Source organism: Typopeltis vanoorti, chromosome 1 (assembly GCF_054136105.1).
Source record: "Typopeltis vanoorti isolate ZY-2024b chromosome 1, IOZ_Tvanoo_1.0, whole genome shotgun sequence".
In the NCBI taxonomy this organism is placed as follows: domain Eukaryota; kingdom Metazoa; phylum Arthropoda; class Arachnida; order Uropygi; family Thelyphonidae; genus Typopeltis; species Typopeltis vanoorti.
The window spans coordinates 7,998,051-8,016,318 of NC_143549.1; the positions used below are offsets into that span (position 1 = coordinate 7,998,051).

General features: G+C 35.9%; 1 protein-coding gene across 3 annotated transcripts in view; it reads right to left on the reverse strand.

Annotated features, from left to right (window-relative positions):
* Positions 1-18,268, reverse strand: part of LOC150109764 (cyclic AMP-responsive element-binding protein 1-like) — a 341,490-nt gene that overhangs the window by 151,406 nt on the left and 171,816 nt on the right. For all 3 annotated transcript variants that reach the window (XM_090408762.1, XM_090408798.1, XM_090408686.1), the window contains one exon: positions 11,527-11,721. In XM_090408762.1, coding sequence (XP_090264888.1) covers positions 11,527-11,715 — 189 coding nt within the window. In that variant the 5' untranslated portion in view covers positions 11,716-11,721. The remainder of the gene's footprint in view (positions 1-11,526; positions 11,722-18,268) is intronic.

Sequence of the window (18,268 nt, forward strand, 5' to 3'; positions counted from 1 at the left end):
AGAATTGAAGGAAGTACAGGAAGATGGTTTAATGTTAAATCTGGTGTCAGACAAGGATGCAGATGATCTCCTATCTTATTCATTGTCTATATGGATCACATTATGAAGGAAAGTGGTATTGGAGATGTTAATTTCAGCTCTTTGCTTTATGTGGATGATGTTATGCTTCTAAATAAATCCGCTACAAGTCTGCAAGATTGCCTGATTAAATTGAATAACTGTTGTAATAGATATAGTATGAAGGTCAGCATTAAAAAGACAAAGACAATGAAAATAGGCAGAAACATTGAAAATATCGACTGCATTGTGAATAAAGAACTTATAGAACTAGTAAAACATTTCAGCTACTTAGGCACAATTTTTAGTGAAGATGGTAAGTTAAATATGGAATAGACAACAGAATCAACAAAGCTGGTATGATTGGAAGTCAACTGAATAAATTTATATGGAATAAGAGAGAAATTAGCCAAAACACTAAATTAGCTGTATACAAACCAATTTTAACTTATGGATCTGAGAGCTGGGTTTGGTCAAGTGTTTTACTTTAGAAGTAAAACACATGACCAAAGACTAGAAACTGCAGATATGAGAGTCCTCAGAAAGATTAGCGTCATGAACATATAGTGTAAATGGGAAAGTCATATTAAAAACGAGGATATTAGAAAAGAACTTGACATTGTCAACATCCAGGAATGCATTAGCAGAGCTAATCCAGGTGGTATGGTCACTTAAGCAGAATGTGAGAAGAAAAATTAGCAAAACAAGTGTTTTCTGCAAAGTTGGCAGGAAAAAAGACTCACAGGAAGACCAAGATATAGGTGGATTGATACAGTAAAAAGTGCCTTAAAAGACAGAAATATAAGAGCTGATAATATTGGAGTCTTGACATTTAACAGAATGATTTGGAGGAAAATTGTAGATAGGAAGTTAGTAACGATGTAAATTTTTCATGTAGTACTATCATATCCTGTACACCCATTGAGGGTACATATCAGGAATTTGATGATGATGACGAGAATTTCTTCACCATTACGTCTAACTTCACACAGTCCAAGAATGTCCCATTTTAGTTGCTTTAGCTCTTCAGTTAGTTCAGTTAACTGTGCTTCACTGCTCAGAGTCCTACAGTTTAATGTCCCAAGGTCTAGTTTCCAATGGCAGCATGATCTGGTTATCATATATATATTATTTTGAATTAATTTTAAATTTCAGCTGAAGTGTTTTAATCCATGAACACGTGACTGTATACCCAGAGCAATTCCAATTTAAGCATGTGATCAACTGTTTTTCTTATTCAATCCCTTATTGTTGTTTGCTATTTGTACCAATGATGTCTTACATATTGATATGCAAGATGAAATATTTGTATAATAAATTTAGTTATTTCTATGGCATATTTATTATTCTAAAAGACCTGTGGAAGATCAGTGGAAGTGCCATTTACCTCTGTGTTAGGCTGTCTGAAGATAGACTTAAGTTCAAGTCTAGTTGCTAACTGGAGGAACTTTTTCTAAGCTTATCTTCAACTGGTTCCCAAATTAGTCATTCTATGGCATGGGCAAGCAGGTTTTTTATCCTGGAAACTAGGGTTTTTGCTCCATAAACTCAAGAAAATCAACTGTAGAATAAACATTATTTCAGACAGTATTATATCCTGTTAGGATTAGGTACCAAGAGATGGTACCACTTGTCTCTTCATCAGTTGCCACGTATAATTAGTGTTAGTCATGGGCCAGTATCTCTGAATGGCTACCAGTGGAGATGGAACTGCCCACTCAGTTTCCAAAAGCTAGATGGTTTAGGCCTCGCTATATTCCCTATAAGGGGGAAAAAGACATTTCAATGCCTTTTTCTCCCTTAAAATGAAATGAAATAAAATTTCCCCTTAAAATAAAAATCAAAAAATTTATATAGAATGTCAACTACAATCCATAAAAGCAGGAATAAAAAAGAGATTAGAATGAAATCAATATTGTAATCAATGGGAAAAGACATTTCAATGTCTTTTCCCCCTTAAAATGAAATGAAATAAAATAAAATTTCCCCTTAAAATAAAAATGAAAAAAATTTATGAAGAATGTCAACTACAATCCATAAAAGCATGAATAAAAAAGAGAAGATTAGAATGGAATCAACATGTTAATAGGATAGACTCAAAAAGAATAGCTAAACTAGCATGAGACTGGAAACCATATACAAAAATATCAGCTTGTAGACAAAAGTAATGGATAGACTATCTCATCGAAGTATTGTAGAAGCAACAAGCTGAAGCTTAAAGCAAGAAGAAGAAGGTTTTTATTTCAGTTTTATCATGTTTCACAATTTTTTTATCAGTTCCAATTTATAAAAATCAGTCAATTCAAATTTCAGCTTTGATTCCAGTTTTTCAGATTGCTATAACTTTATTATTATTATTATTATTATTATTATTATGTTATTTAATATCTATTATGAATTGATTTGTATTCTCATTTGAAATAAAATAGCTATGCTACTAAATGGATTTTTTTTTTTAAACATGAGTCTTGTAAAAAAAAAAAAAAAAAAAAAAAAAAAAAAGAGAGAGAGAAAACTTTTTTCTTCTTCTTCTGCAGCTTGTCTCACTTAAGTAAGGTCGCTGTTTGTAGTGAGTCTCCTCAAGTCCTCCTCCACCATCTCCCTCCATCTCTTCTTTGGCTGCCAGTGTTTCCTCCTCCCCTGCACATCCATCTGCATGACCTCTCTTCCCACCACATGACCAAACTGTCTCAACCTTGCCTCCTGTATCTTTGCCCCTAAGTTCGTAACTTTCACCATTCCCCTTACATAGTCATTTCTCAGATGATCTTTTCTGGTCATACAGCATATCCACCTAAGCATTCTCATCTCTGCTACCTCCATTCCATTCTGCCTGATGTTATTTTTTCTCATGGCCACAGTTTCCATAGCATATGTCATAGCTGGTCTCACTACTGTCCTGTAGATTTTGCCTTTTAGATTGATCGGCACCCTCTTATCGCATAGCACTCCAGCCTTCTCTCTCTCCAGCTCCTCCATCCTGCATCCCACTTCCTTCTCAGCCTCACCATCCTCTTTCATTGTTGAACCTAAGTATCTAAAGTCACTGACCTTCCTGATGACATTTCCTTTCAGCTCCAAATCTGTCTCCCAGCTACCATCCATTTTGCAACACATATACTCTCGTACTTCTGTTCAGGTGTCTAGTGCAGAGGATGCAAGCACCACTTCTACTGAGCCACACAGGCCTAATGACTCTTGTATAGAACAGATATTATTAATACTTTTAATGGGACATGTGCACTCGTAACTTTACAGCTTACACATGTTGCAAAAATTATATAGAATTTTATTTTAAAACTCCAATATATTTCATCCAATATTATGTGTATGTCATCAGGGAGACAGAACATTATCTACATTCAAAAGATTAATGAGTCATAAATCATGCACATATTAGCTCTCATGTCTTGGTCACAGCTGAAGTACATGATATATACACTATTACAGGTCAAAGGAACAATTGTAAAAAACTGTTAGATAAAAAAAAAAAATAAATAAAAAAACTTATGAACAGTTAAAAGTAATCAGTTCCCAAAACGTGGATATCAGCATGCAGTCTGATCGGTTCAGATTCAAACGATTTCACAACATTTCATATGTTTCTATGAAAAGACAATCAAATTTAAATGTACTGGAATGAAGAAGTTCAGTCTGGTTCCATTTTTTATAAATTCAGTTCTATATAATTTTTTGCTATATGTGTATACCTTTATGTTTCTTTACCGTGTTTCGGTAAACTATTTTGCTCAAAATCCAGTTCATTACATTGCTGTGCTGGTTAGAGTGACAATCTGTAGATGGCAAAAGTCCTGGGTTCAAAACCTGAACCGAACACCATTATGGCAGAACTAAAATTGTTTAATAGGTGATTAGTTGCAGACTTTGGCAGTGGTGAGTGCTGAATGTGATGCTTGATATCACATTCGCACTCACCACTTGGATGGCTTGAAAATCGTATGAGAATAACTAATCTTTATCCTGGGGGGGGGAGATGATACAGTTTTCTATTTTGTAATTACAGTCTTTATTTCTTCATTTCGGTTTAAGCTGATATATTTCATTGATTTAAATTTTAATTAGGAGGTTTTTTTTTCACTTCCAATTTTTTGAAAATACAACTTCAATTTTTTGTTGTCGTTGTTTTTTAAGTCCAAGAAAAATATTAAGTAGAGTGGATTTCAGGTAACTTTCATGTCCCCAATAAGCACGACAATGGACACTCAACCTATCATAAACATTCATGCCCATGATGAGATTCAAACTCACACTCTGTTGTTTGTAGAGTGGATATGCTAACCTCCACTCAGCCAAAGAGACTAGCATATGTGTCTCCTCTGTAATACAAAAGGAGATCGTTAAAACAATCCCCCACATTAATATACTCATGCCAACAATCACAAAAAATTCTCATGTTCTCTGTAATTTAATTCAAATTCTGAAATATATCATAAAAAACACCAACTCTTAACACCCTATTATAATAAATTTAGTTTAATCCTTTATCAAAGAGTAAGCAAACAAAGTTTGCACCTGAGGTATCTTAAGGACCGAGGCAACTCGTGGTAAAGGTGGACTAAGCTCTCGTAACTTGTCATAGTATCTTCCATAATGCAAAGCACATCTCCTTGCAGACATGTACAATGCTATGCATTAAGGGAAGGGCCACTACCAAGACCGGTTTCGACCTTTATTGAGGTCTTGTCAGTGGGAGCCAGACCCAGAGGTGGTGTTACTAATCCAGAGTAATTTAATAAGGCGGTGAGACACCTTTTGGCAACTCATATAGGTAAATATGATTTCTCCATTACTTCCACCTTAGTATCACCACCTATGGGTCTGGCTCATACTGATGAGACCTCAATAAACATCGAAACCAGTCTGGGTAGTGCCCTTCCCTTAATGCATAGTATTATACATGTCTGCAAGGAGATGTGCTTTGCATTATGGGAGATACTAAGACAAGTGATGAGAGCTTAGTCCACCTTTACCACGAGTTGCCTCAGTCCTGAAGATACTTCAGGTGCAAACTTTGTTTACTTACACTTGGATAAAGGATTAAACTAAATTTATTACAGTCTGACCAAGTGGGAAAAAACTTCCAACATCTTAACACTCACAATTCCAGATAAATAAATTGATCTATAATTCAAAGCAGCTATGTATAACTCCACCCAAACTGTTGTGAAATGTAATTTTATCGTTCCTTTCCTCTGGGACTTATCTCATTGTCAGGTTTTTGTTAAAAATATCAAATACATTAATTACATAAGCAAAGTGGATATTAAATCCAGCATTATTTCAAAACCAAATGTAGAAACGATGAAAGTTTCATAAGTTTGACCAGAGAGCTTGCGGAAATATATTTCTCAGCATCCCCAAGTTGTCTTAGTGTGGACTACTTAAAAGACATAGGTGCTTCCCAAGCATCTAGATTGAATATAAAGTGATCAATATTTTATTGGTCACTCTACTAGTGATCAATAAAAAACAAGAAAATACAAGAATTTTCATAAAACTAATAGTGATCAACAATAATTATTCTATCCCATCTGGTTCTTTCATGCCGAATAATACCAGCAAAAACATTTCAAATATGTCATTTTACCTTATTAACACTGAGTTTACTTAATTCCTTATACATGTTTGCTCACTACCACCAGTCACAGTCGATTTACTGCCATTCCCTTTACAGAGAAAAAGGGCATTGTGGAGGCAGCATAAGAGAAGTGGAAGTAACCAATTTCATGAGGTCTACAAAGACCAGGCAAGGAGGGTGACTTGGTTGGTGAGAGTAGCTAAAGAGAGGTATGAAAAGCAGTTAGCTAATGAAGCTAAAAAGAATCCTAGGGAGTTCTTTCGATATGTAGCCAGCAAAAGAAAGAATGATTATGGAAGGATGACATTGATTGGAGGAAATGGTATAAAGATAGCTGTTGCAGAATGTGTGATGGAGATACTTAATGAGCAGTTCATAAAGATCTTTCAATCTTGTGAATGTGATTTCATGGAGAGATTAAGAGCAGTTGATGATGGGGAGGAGAGACTGACTGTAAGTGAGCAAGAGGTGTTTGGGGAGTTGAGTAAACTAGATGTAAATAAGGCTGTGGGACTTGATAATATATCACCGCGTATTCTGAAGGAATGTGCCAGAGAGTTGACACCTGCCTTGACATATTTTTTTAATATGAGTCTTGCACTCGGTCAAGTCCCTAAAGAGTGGAAGGAGGGCAAGATTGTGCCACTTCATAAAGGAGGTGATCGAACTCAAGCATCAAACTATCTGTGTGTCAGGTGTTGTGGTTAAGTTGTTGGAGAAGCTTGTGAGAACTAGGATCCAGAGTTGGGTTGACAACAATGGTATAATCTTTGATGGACAGCATGGATTTGCTAAAGGGAGGTCGTGTTTTAGTAATCTACTTACTTATTACAATAAAGTGACTGCTTCCTTGGATAGAGGAGAAGGATACACAGTAATATACTTGGATTTCACAAAAGCTTTTGATAGAGTACCTCATGATAAGTTGACAGTCAAACTAGAGCAGATGGGGTTGGATATAATATTAGTGCATTGGATTGGAGACTGGCTATCTGATAGGTATCAACAAGTTGTGTATGGGGGTGCAATATCCAGGAAAAGGAAAGTCACTAGTGGAGTGCCTCAGGGGTCTGTTTTAGGGCCATTACTATTTAACTTGTATATTAATGATATTGGCGAAGATTTGGATGGAGATATTCAGTTGTTTGCAGATGATGCAAAGTTTGGATGAACCATAAAGAGTAGTGAAGATGTTGTGGCCTTGCAAGAAGACTTGAATAAATTGAGTGATTGGGAAAGCAAATGGGGATGTGAGTTCAATATTGCAAAATGTAAGGTTTTAAAATTTGGAAAACAAAGATGGGATGCTGAATTTATGCTTGGTGAGAATATATTGTTGGAAGTAGAGGAAATAAGAGATCTGGGGGTGATAGTGGATAAGGATCTAAAATTTAGGGGACACATCGCCAAAATTGTGAAGACAACACAAAGACTTCTGGGAATGATGCGGAGGACACTGACGTGTTGAAGTAGGGAGATTCTTGTTCCATTGTATAAGGCATAAGGCTTTGATTAGGCCACACATGGACTATTGTGTCCAGATTTGGTCACCTGGTTTTCAGAAGGATGAAGAGATGTTGGAAAGGGTCCAAAGGCAACTGACTAAGGTAGTTTCTGACCTCTGGAATGTCGAGTATGAGGAAAGATTGAAAAGATGTAATTTGCAGAGTCTAGTGGAGAGAAGAAAGAGGGGAGATATGATAGAGACCTACAAGTTCGTAAGGGGTTGTTATAGGATCAATGGTGGGGAAGTTCTACAGAGAATACTGGGAGATCAGGGGAGAACCAGAGGTCATCCCTGGAAACTGTATAAAGAGGGTGTGAGTAGGGACTGAGAGGCAGGTTTTTTTCGTGCAGAGTTGTGAGTGATTGGAATGCCTTGCCTGAGAGTGTGGTGTCTGCAAGGAGTTTGAATGTGTTTAAGATGCGGTATGATGAGATGTGTGTGAGATAAAAGGACCTCCTAGATGAGTCTTTGACTCCATGAGGTCTCGTTTAATAATAATAATAATAATAATAACTCTGAATGAAATCAGACTTATAATGAGTTACTTTTACAGGCATCTCCACTTGTCAGCAGTTGTCTTCTATTGCCTGACACAACGTTGTCTTATCTGCCCATCATCATGTAATATTTTCCAAATCCAAAATCTTTTCTCTCTTTTCTTACTCAAGACTCCTATATTTTCTTCAACATGAAAGCCAAATACTTTTCATTTTTTCTATTTTAGCATCTCATATCTGGTATCCTTCTGATGTGACCATACCAGTGTAAGATTTTTGCTTAGTGTATCCATTGTCTGATGAACTTATTATCAGGTAATGGATAATAAGTTCATCAGAGAATGGACACATTAACTATGATGATCTTATGATTACTATTATTATTATATGATGTCTCCAAGGCATCTTAGGAACACACTGACGGCAGGCACGCCACTCCACATTACACCGGCTACACTTAATCTCCATCTACACAATCCATCATCTACATACAATGCCATCTACAACTTCTATAATTTGTCATTTTTTTTCATGTAGCTCCCACCCACAAAAGGTTATTGCAAACCAACAGTACATTTGTAACATGGGTGGGTTAATAATTTTTTATTTTTATCAATTTTATATATTTTTTGTACTTTTTAAATTTACTTTTTACACAGTCCAGAAATCCTGCACTGGATGGCTTGAAATGAAACCATACATGAAACTTTTTTCAAGTCACTTCTGGCCTCCAATAAGCAGAGAGGTGTTCTCATACCATGTGACGAAATTCATCATCCACCTAACATTCACAAACAAACATCCATGCCCGTGGCAGTATTTGAACCTGTAGCCTGTTGGCTGGAGAGTGGATATGCTAACCACAGCCAACCAGTCTGTGGTTACCATATCCACTGGCAATAAACTGCATGTGTCCACCTGTATGCAGGATGAAAAAGCTAACTTTCTGAAAGAAAAACCCTGCTACAGAGTAGTTAGGTTTTTTCTTCTAGATATGCTAACTCACCTTCAATTGAAAAGATAATATAAAGATATAGACTTTTTCAAATGAAGGTGAGTCATGAGAAGAGAATGGAATGCAGCTCTTTACCAATCAAATTGAGATACAATAGCTCCTTTATTAGGCTATCTTTTTTTTCTACTGTATATAGCGTTTATTGGTACTGTGTTAATGACCATTCTTCACCACCATATATATCAAAATACTTTCGATGATGACTCTCACAAAACAGACCTCTTTGTTCTTTCATACACTTCTTGACTCCATAGAACAGTGATGGCGAACGAACCTATGACACGCGTGTCAGCACTGACACACTTGAGGGTTTCAGGTGACACACCTTAGATGTTGAAAAATATTGGTATTCTGATGAAAAAACTAATTTCAATAATGTTTATTAAATTAATTGTATAATATGAATTCACAGATTGTATATCAATGTCCTATTAAATAAATAGCCTAATATGATATGTATAAGTCACCATCTATGATTAAGTAGTTAAATTTATAATGCATGTATGCAAGTGGCACATCAACAACGTCAATATTTAAAAAAAAAAAAGATGTTTGACACACCTGGGTAAAAAGGTTTGCCATCACTGCCATAGAACCTTATTTATCATATGCAATGCTTCCCTTGCTTGATTATGCAATAACATGTCACCAGATTCATACAATATTGTCTCTAGATATTTTAGTGTCCAACAATTTATTTTCCCCAGCACTAGTATATTCAGGGTCATACTTATCTTCTGCTATCAACAGATATTCTGTTTATGGAAGATTTGTTTTTGAAAAAAAAAAAAAAAAAAAAGAAAAGAAAAAAAAACATTATGTACTCCTTCTCTAATCCTGTTAAGATATACTCATCCAACTACATTTCACTTGTGCTGCCTACAATTTTCATGCAAATCAGCTCAATCAGCATAACAATGCTGTTCCCTTGTTTATGATCTTCTGGAATTCATAAAAGAATAGTGACTCATTTTTGAGGTCAGATGTGCTTCTCTATACCTGATGCTGCTCCCTCCCCATTTCCTTTATTATTATTATTACGGGAAACTCCAGGGAGTCCTTAGACTCATCGAGGGAGGCCCTAAACATCATGTCCACACAATTATACGACATTCTCACAGTATCTATCATACCTTGCCTTGAACTCACTCAGCGTCATAGCACCCACAACAGACTCTGGCAGCTTATTCCACTCATTTACCATTCTAAAATTAAAGAACCCAGCTCTAACACCCCTGCTAACCACACTCTTGCCCAGCTTCCATAGGTGTCCCCTAGTTCTCCCACCACCAGTCCTGATCTCAAAAATATCCTCTGAACTAATCCTATAAAAACCCTTTAGCAATTTGAATGTCTCAATCATATCTCCCCTTTTCTGCCTATCAACTAATTTCTGTTCCATTATCATCTTAGTCACTTGCCTCTGAATCCTCCCCATCAAGAAGGAACCTAGGTGACCAAATCTGGGCACAGTAGTCGAGATGAGGTCTTATCAGGGCTCGGTACAGAGGTACAATAACTTGCTTGTCTCTGCTCGTCAAGGTATTTTTCAACAACCAAGTGAGTTGATGAGCTGATTTAGCTACTTTTGCAATGTGCCCCCTAAACTTCATCTCCCTATCCACCAACACTCCCAAGTCCCTGGCCTCATCAATCTCCTGGAGTGCAGTTCCACCAATGTGGTATACTGCTGCTAATCTTTTCACCCCCAATCCTTTATTAATTCCTTTATCATCACCTATTCTGTATTTATCCCCAGACCTACTTATTTAGGTGATTCCCTTCTTATACTGACCATCCTCACACACAATCCTACATCCATTCACCTTACATCATGTCTTCTGTCTATTCAAACTATTCCTTCTCAATATTCCCAACAATTCTTTGCCCTTTCAAAACTTCACTCACAAAAGGCTGTAAGCCTAAGGGCATCATGGATTACCATAAGGATTAGAACAACAACCATGGTAATTTTTCAAGATGCTTCAGAAAAGCAATAAACAGAGTAAGAGTCTTATACCAGGCAAAAAAAAAAAAAAAATCTCAAACATTCTCAAACTCTCGAGCATCTTTCAATCTCCTAACGGTCTCACATTAGGAGACTTCTTCTATCTCACTCTTTTGTTCTTCACATCTCTCCCATCCTTAGTTACTCAAGTTTCTCATTACTTTTCCCCTCCTACAACAGTCTTCCCCACTTGACTAACAATATATCCATTCAAATATAATTCATCTTCTTCTTCTTCTCTTATAGTCAGTACAGTAACGAAGGTATGAAGCGGCTGTGGCAAGTGTCTAACTTGCGCCCCCCCAACCCAAGAATAACAAAAATTTTGAAAAATTTAAACGTAACAAGTTAAATTTTACTAAATGCAATATGTTAAATACTTACTATTAACCCCATCAAAATGAGTTGCAGTGTGTTGCAGAATTTGTGTGTCTAAAGCAGCGTATTGCCGAAATTTAAAAATACAATATAAAATAGTGGAGTTTATTTATTATTTATTTATATATTTATATATATATATTTATTTATTTTTAACGTTTTCCACCACCAAACCTAGTTGCACCTGTGGTGAGCACCTCTTTCTTTTTTTTTTTTTTTCCAATAAAATCTTTGATTTTAGAAGGGTGCTTTTAATCTTGATCTACTTTTAATCTTTTATTTTTAATAAGGATACTTTTGATCATGCAATCAACGAAAATAAAGTTCTCCACTTTTCGTATACACTAACTGAGTTTGCAAAATCCAATAATTTAATTCATGTAGACAATTTTATTATCAAACCTAAAATTCTTCAGATTTTTTTGGAATAACCCTTAAACAATAATCACAACAAATGTGACAAACCTGTTTTACTTGTGCAGGAGAGGTGAAGACCACTGTCCCATTAGCCCTAACTTGTGCTGTTTGACCAGCAGATACGGCTCGTGTGCCATCAGTTGAGCTGTTGGGTGACATAGCTGGATTTGCTGTTCGTTCCCCCCCATGATGAGATGTTACAACTGAAGAATTCTGATCTTCAACAAGTGCCTCCATGGCATTCTATAATGCAAGAAAAACAGAAAACTGAATGTGAAAACAGTTGCATTTCATAGGATAATATGTTTAACCATCACTAATGCATAAAAATATCAAATAGAAAATTAAAGATCAATAACAAATAATGCATTTAGAAATTTAGCTAGTCCCAAAAATCTTTAACTTACGAGAGTAGTCTGAAAAGTTCTCGGCCTTGACCATAGATGGCAACACTATCAGCAAGTTTTTTTTTCTAAGTTGGTACATCTGTCATAAGCATCCATGTGAAATTGCAAGTCATTCTTTACCGTTATAAAATTCTTCATAAAAGAAGGTTTAACACTAAAAGATAAAATTCGAAGTTCATAAAAGTTTATGGGCACTTTCTCCTTCATTTTCGACAATTAAGAAATGGGCTGCCGAGTTTAAACATAGTTGTACTAGCCTTAAAGATGATAAATGTGAAGGACATCTAAAAAGTGTCACAATACCAGAAATCATTGATCAAGTACACGATATGGTATTGGATGACTGGCGAGTCAAAGTGCGTGAAATTGCTGAGACTATAGGAATTTCAAAAGAACGTGTAGGATATATTTTGCATGAAGAATTGCATATGAAAAAGCTTCATGCAAGATGGGTGCCGTGCTTGCTCACAGAAGATGAAAAATGTACTCGCATGAAAATCTCTGAACAGTGCTTAGAGCATTTTAACAAGAATAAAACTGATTTTTTTGCGTCGATTTATTACTATGGATGAGACTTGGATTCACCATTACCCACCAGCATACAAAGAGCAGTCAAAACAATGGACAGAAGTCAGTTGTTCAACACCAAAGAAGACAAAGTCCGCCTCTATATAGTTGCTAGACCAACCAATCTTTCTTGGGTCATTGCTGTTTGCAAATTATTTTTAATCAGTTTAAGCTTGAAAAAACTTCTTTCTGCACTTGCTACGCTAACACGAATTGTTAGCGTACTTTCCTCATCCACTCATTCAGCCATATTGTGCGGAAAGCACAATATGGCTGAATGAGTGCCCTTATTAAGCTGTGACGTGAGGCAGGTTGCATCTATGCTACACCCTGTTGACGGTACTGGCAACATACATACGTGAGACATATAAGAAAAAATTGATTATACCACGAAAATATGGCATTGGCTACAGTATGAATATATCAAGAAAGAAAGGCACTAAAGATTTTATTCAAGCTCCTCAAGACATGCATTACAAACTAAAGCAATTAAAGAAAAATTTGAAAACATTAGGAATAACAAATGGATTAAGCATTCAGAAAGATGAAACTGCTGGCAATGATATCAGATAATTTTTGTAGTGCATAGTAAAACTGATCAAACTGATTACAAATACTGCCATGATCAAGTGTCCAAGATTGATTAATATCAATCTAATATTAATCAGATTGATAACTGGAGGCAGCATAAATTTCTGATATGTAGTCCAAAAAGTGTTCAGTTACTATGACAGCACTCATATGATTAATTTTACATTACTATTAATCTCCTATCAACAATTTTTCTCCAAATCAATCAATTATTTGTGAACACTTTGATACTGTCATATCTAACATTTCGTACTTCTAAGGCATTCTGACTGAATTAATCCACCTAGATCTTGGACTTCCTCTCAGTCTCTTTCTGTCATCTTGGCATCAAACACCTGTTTTGCTAACCTTTCCTCATCCATTCTATTTAAGTGGCCATACCACCTTACATTAGCTCTGCTGACACATTCTTGAATGCTAATAATGTCAAGTTCCTTTCTGATATCTTCATTTTTAATGTGATTCTGCCATTGATGACATCGGTTTGCTCCATCTGTTCACACCCCCTAATCTTTCTCAGAACTCTCATATCAATGTTCTCTAGTCTTTGATTAAGTGCTTTATTTCTAACCCAATTTACAAATCTATAACTTACAACTGGTTTGAACACGGTCTTCTATACTGATAGTTTGGTATTTTTGGCTAATTTCTCTCTTATTCAATATAAATTTATTCATCTGGCTACCCAACATACCAGCTTTGTTTATTCTGTTGTCTATTTCCAGATTTAACCTGCCATCTTTACTAAAAACTGTGTTCTAAATAGCTGAAATATTTTACTTGTTCTATAAGTTCTCCATTCAGAATGCAGTTGATGTGTTCAATATTTTCATAGTTTTGGTCTTTTTATTGCTGATTTTCACACCAAATTTGTTACAGCTATTATTCAATTTAGTTAAAGAATCCTGGAGACTTGCACTAGATGTGTCTAGGAACACAACATAAAACAAAGAACTAAGTCTAATATCTCCGATTCTAATATCAGATTTAACCATGCTACCGGCCAAGACATCTATAGATGTCAAGGTTATCATGGATGCAAAGTGCACATTAGAATTGTAATACCATTGATATTACATTAAAATATATGATGGATACGAAGAGTATGAGGATGCGTATTTAACCCATAATAGCCGGTTGGGTGGGTTAACAGGGGCGCACCGGCTATATGTGCAATGTGTGCGATGCACACAGGCACCAGGATAGTAAAGGTGCCAAAGAGGAGGAAATACTTGAAAAAAAGTTTTTTAAAGTGATTTTTTATTGGAGGGCGGAAATAGGGGCGCCAACTAAAGTTTTGCACACAGGCGCCAGACATTACTGATGTGCTACTGGGTATAGGGGGCACCAACTAAAGTTTTGCACACAGACGCCAGACACTACTGGCACACCCCTGGTGGTTAATGCCACTTTATTTCACAATATGATCAATATAGATAATGAATAAGAGTAGAGAGATATGTGCATCCTTGTCTTACTCCTGATTTTATATCAAACCATCTTTCTGTATTTCCTTCAATTCTACTGCTGACTAACAATTTAGTTAGCAGTTCTACTGCTGACTAAATATACAGAGCAGTACTTAAATGTACTGCTCTGTATATTATATTATACCTTGTATTATACCTTCATCTACAAAACTTAAGTAGAGATCCTTGTCATATTCCCATGATTTCTCAGTTATTTGTTTTAAAGTGAAAATCTGATCCTGACAACCTCTATTTGCTCTGAACCCAACTTGTTCTTCTCCATATTTCTCTTTCATAATCTTTCTCAATCTCTCTTCAAGTATGCTTGTATAAATCTTACCTGAAACACTTAGTAAAGAAATTAATCTGTAATTCTGTCATTTAGCTTTATTCCCTTTTTTATAAATGGGTACTATGAGAGCTCTACTCCAATCATTGGGAAATCAACCTTCTACCCAGGCCCTCTGATTATGCAGTACAGCCACTGTAGAAGTTTTATACCTCCATATTTAAGCATTTCTGGTGAAATATCATTTCCTTCAGCTGCCTTTCTGCATTTCAAGTTTTTGATAGCTTTTCTACCCAAGTATTGATATATACTTCTCTTAGAATTCCTCTTGAAAATTCTCTATTACATTCTGTCACTGCTTGGTTCATTTGTCTTTCAATGAATATATAATTATTATTATCAAACAGACACAACAACAGATATCATTCATAACAATTTGAATAGTGAATATAGTTGACTTCAGATTCTATTCAAGAATCTAAGAATATATAGGTTGAATAGGGGTGCTTAAGGGTAAAAGCTGTATAACTGAGCAGAGTCCTCCACACAGCCTTTAAAGGAATGCAGAGAACTAACCAGGGCTTCTGACCTAATGTCCAGTCCTCACCTTATCTGGTGCACCCTGTTGGGTATCTACCTGGATACTGAACGAATGAAGATGGGCTGGCAATTTGGAATTTAGCTGACCAAATTGTATTCTAATTGACTTAAACCAAATTACAAAATGATGGTACAACATGACAGACTTTCATGCCGGCTAGGACGTTGCCCGGTTAAACAAGGTCCCCATTGTTTTCGCCAGGGAACCAGGCCGAACAGCGAAAAGTCAGCTACTGGAAGAAACCCTAAAACACACCCCAACTCAATATCACCAGAGTTAAAGATCAGTACTATCAACATAAGAAGCCAGAATGGCAAAGAAATGGAGCTAGCTGAGGAATTAGTTAAGTACGAGATCGACATAATAGGGGTGACTGAAAAAACAAAAAAGACAAACACTGTTGAGATCATTCTGAGCAATAAATACAAAATGTTATATTCAGACAATGACAAGCAAGGAAAAGAAGGAGTTGCCATAGTATTCAACACTAAATAAGAAGCTAATATTCTTGAATGGCAGACAATCTCAAGTAGAGTGATGTGGGCAAATATCAGAATGGGGAACTGCACAATGAAACTTATTTGCGCTTATGGTCCCACAAAAGGCTCTACTAAGATAGAAGTGGAAGAATTTTTTGAGGCTCCAGAGAAAGCTACTGACACAATGAAAAAGGAAACGTTGGTCCTTGATGGGGATCTAAATAGCAGAGTAGGAAGTGATTGTCAGACATACAAAAATATTTGGGGAAAATTTCGAGAAAAGAGCAAAGCTAATAATAATGGCAAATACCTGATGGATTTCTGCTCAGGCCATGGACTGGTTATTACTAACACCATGTTCCAACATAAAAATGTGCACAAATTCACATGGAGAGAAAAGGCAAGGAATAAGAAAAGTCTCATTGACTATGTTATTGTTGATAGTGATGTTTTCTCCCTGGTGCAGGACACCAGAGTGTACAGAGGATTTGAAATTGGAAGTGATCACTATTTAGTCTTGAGAAGGATAAAACTGAATTTCATATTGAAAAGAATAACATGTAAGAAAGTTTTAAAGTGAATAAAAGTTGAGCAGCTCTCAGATGTGAACTGCAGACTAAACTTCACAAAGATTATTGAAGAAAATATGAAAGAGTTTGAGAACAGGAACCAAACCTTAAGGATTCAGTGCAAACCTTGAAGAAAACCCTGATTGATTCACCTAGAGAGGCATTTGGTGAGGTTGTCTGCAAGGATAGAAAAATCAGAACTCCATGGTGGACACAAGAAATAAAAGAGGCAGTGAAGGAAAAAAAGAAAGCATATCAAAAATTCCTGGCAAATAAGTCATCATGTGCTCTTAGAGAATAGAGACAAATGTAAGAAAGTTAAACACTGTGTAAAACTAGCTAAACACAAGTCATGGGAGGACTTTGGCAAGAACATAGAAAATAAATATCAAGAAGGTGGCAAAATATTCTGGAGGTTGTTGAAGAAGCTTAGAAATGGAAGAAAGGCTGTTGTAAAGGGAATTAGACATGATAAAGATGACATGAAAACTAGAGAAAAAGATATCCTTGAAGTATGGAGTAATTAATTTGAAAAATTGCTAAATGAAACAAGCAGTGATAGCACAGTGGTAAAAAATACTCAACATGCATACAGTCAGGAATACATATCCATACTTGAAGTAGAAAAAGCCATCAAAGGCTTGAAATGTGGAAAGGCAGCAGGAGTAGATGATATTCGATCAGAAATGCCTAAGTATGGTGGAATAAAAGTCTTACAGTGGCTGCACTGCATAGTTCGGAAGGCATGGACAGAGGGACGAATTCCCGATGATTGGAATAGAGCTCTCATAGTACCCATATATAAAAAGGGAAATAAAACTGAATGTGAGAATTACAGAGGTATTTCCCTACTGAGTGTTTCTGGTAAGATTTATGCTAGTATACTTCGGAAACGATTGAGAAGAATTGTGGAAGAAAAGCTTGGTGAAGAACCAGCTGGATTCAGGCCAAATAGAGGCTGTCAGGATCAGATCTTCACTTTTCGACAAATAGTCGAGAAATCATGGGAATATTACAAAGATCAATATTTAATTTTGTTGATCTGGAAAAGGCATATGACAAGGTACCAAGAGAGAAGCTATTCAATATACTACAGATACATGGTGTCAATGGGGCATTATATCAAGCAATACTACTTAGTCTTTATTTGAGTTGTAAATCAGCAGTTAAGATTGAAGGAAGTACAGGATGATGGTTTAATGTTAAATCTGGTGTGAGACAAGGTTGTACATTATCTACTCTGTTATGCATTATCTATATGCATCATATTATGAAGGAAAGTAGTATTAAACCTGATATCAAAATTGGAGATGTTAATGTCAGCTCTTTGCTTTACGCAGACGATGTTATACTTCTAAATAAATCTGCTACAAGTCTGCAAGATTCCTTGACTAAATTGAATAAATGTTGTAATAGATATGGTATGAAAGTCAGCAATAAAAAGACAAAGACAATGAAAATAGGCAGAATCATTGAAAATTTAAACTGCATTGTGAATGGAGAACCTAGAACCTATGGTTCTAGGTTTCAGCTATTTAGGCATGATTTTAGTAAAGATGGTCAATTAAATATGGAAATAGACAACAGAATCAACAAAGCTGGTATGGTAGGAATTCAATTGAATAAATTCATATGGAATAAGAGAGAAATTAGTCAGAACACTAAATTAGCTGTATACAAGACAGTGTTCAAACCGGTTTTAACTTATGGATCTGAGAGGTGGGTCAGAAGTAAAGCACTTAACCAAAGACTAGAGACTGCAGATATGAGAGTCCTGAGAAAGATTAGAGGCATGAACAGATGGCATCAATGGCAATA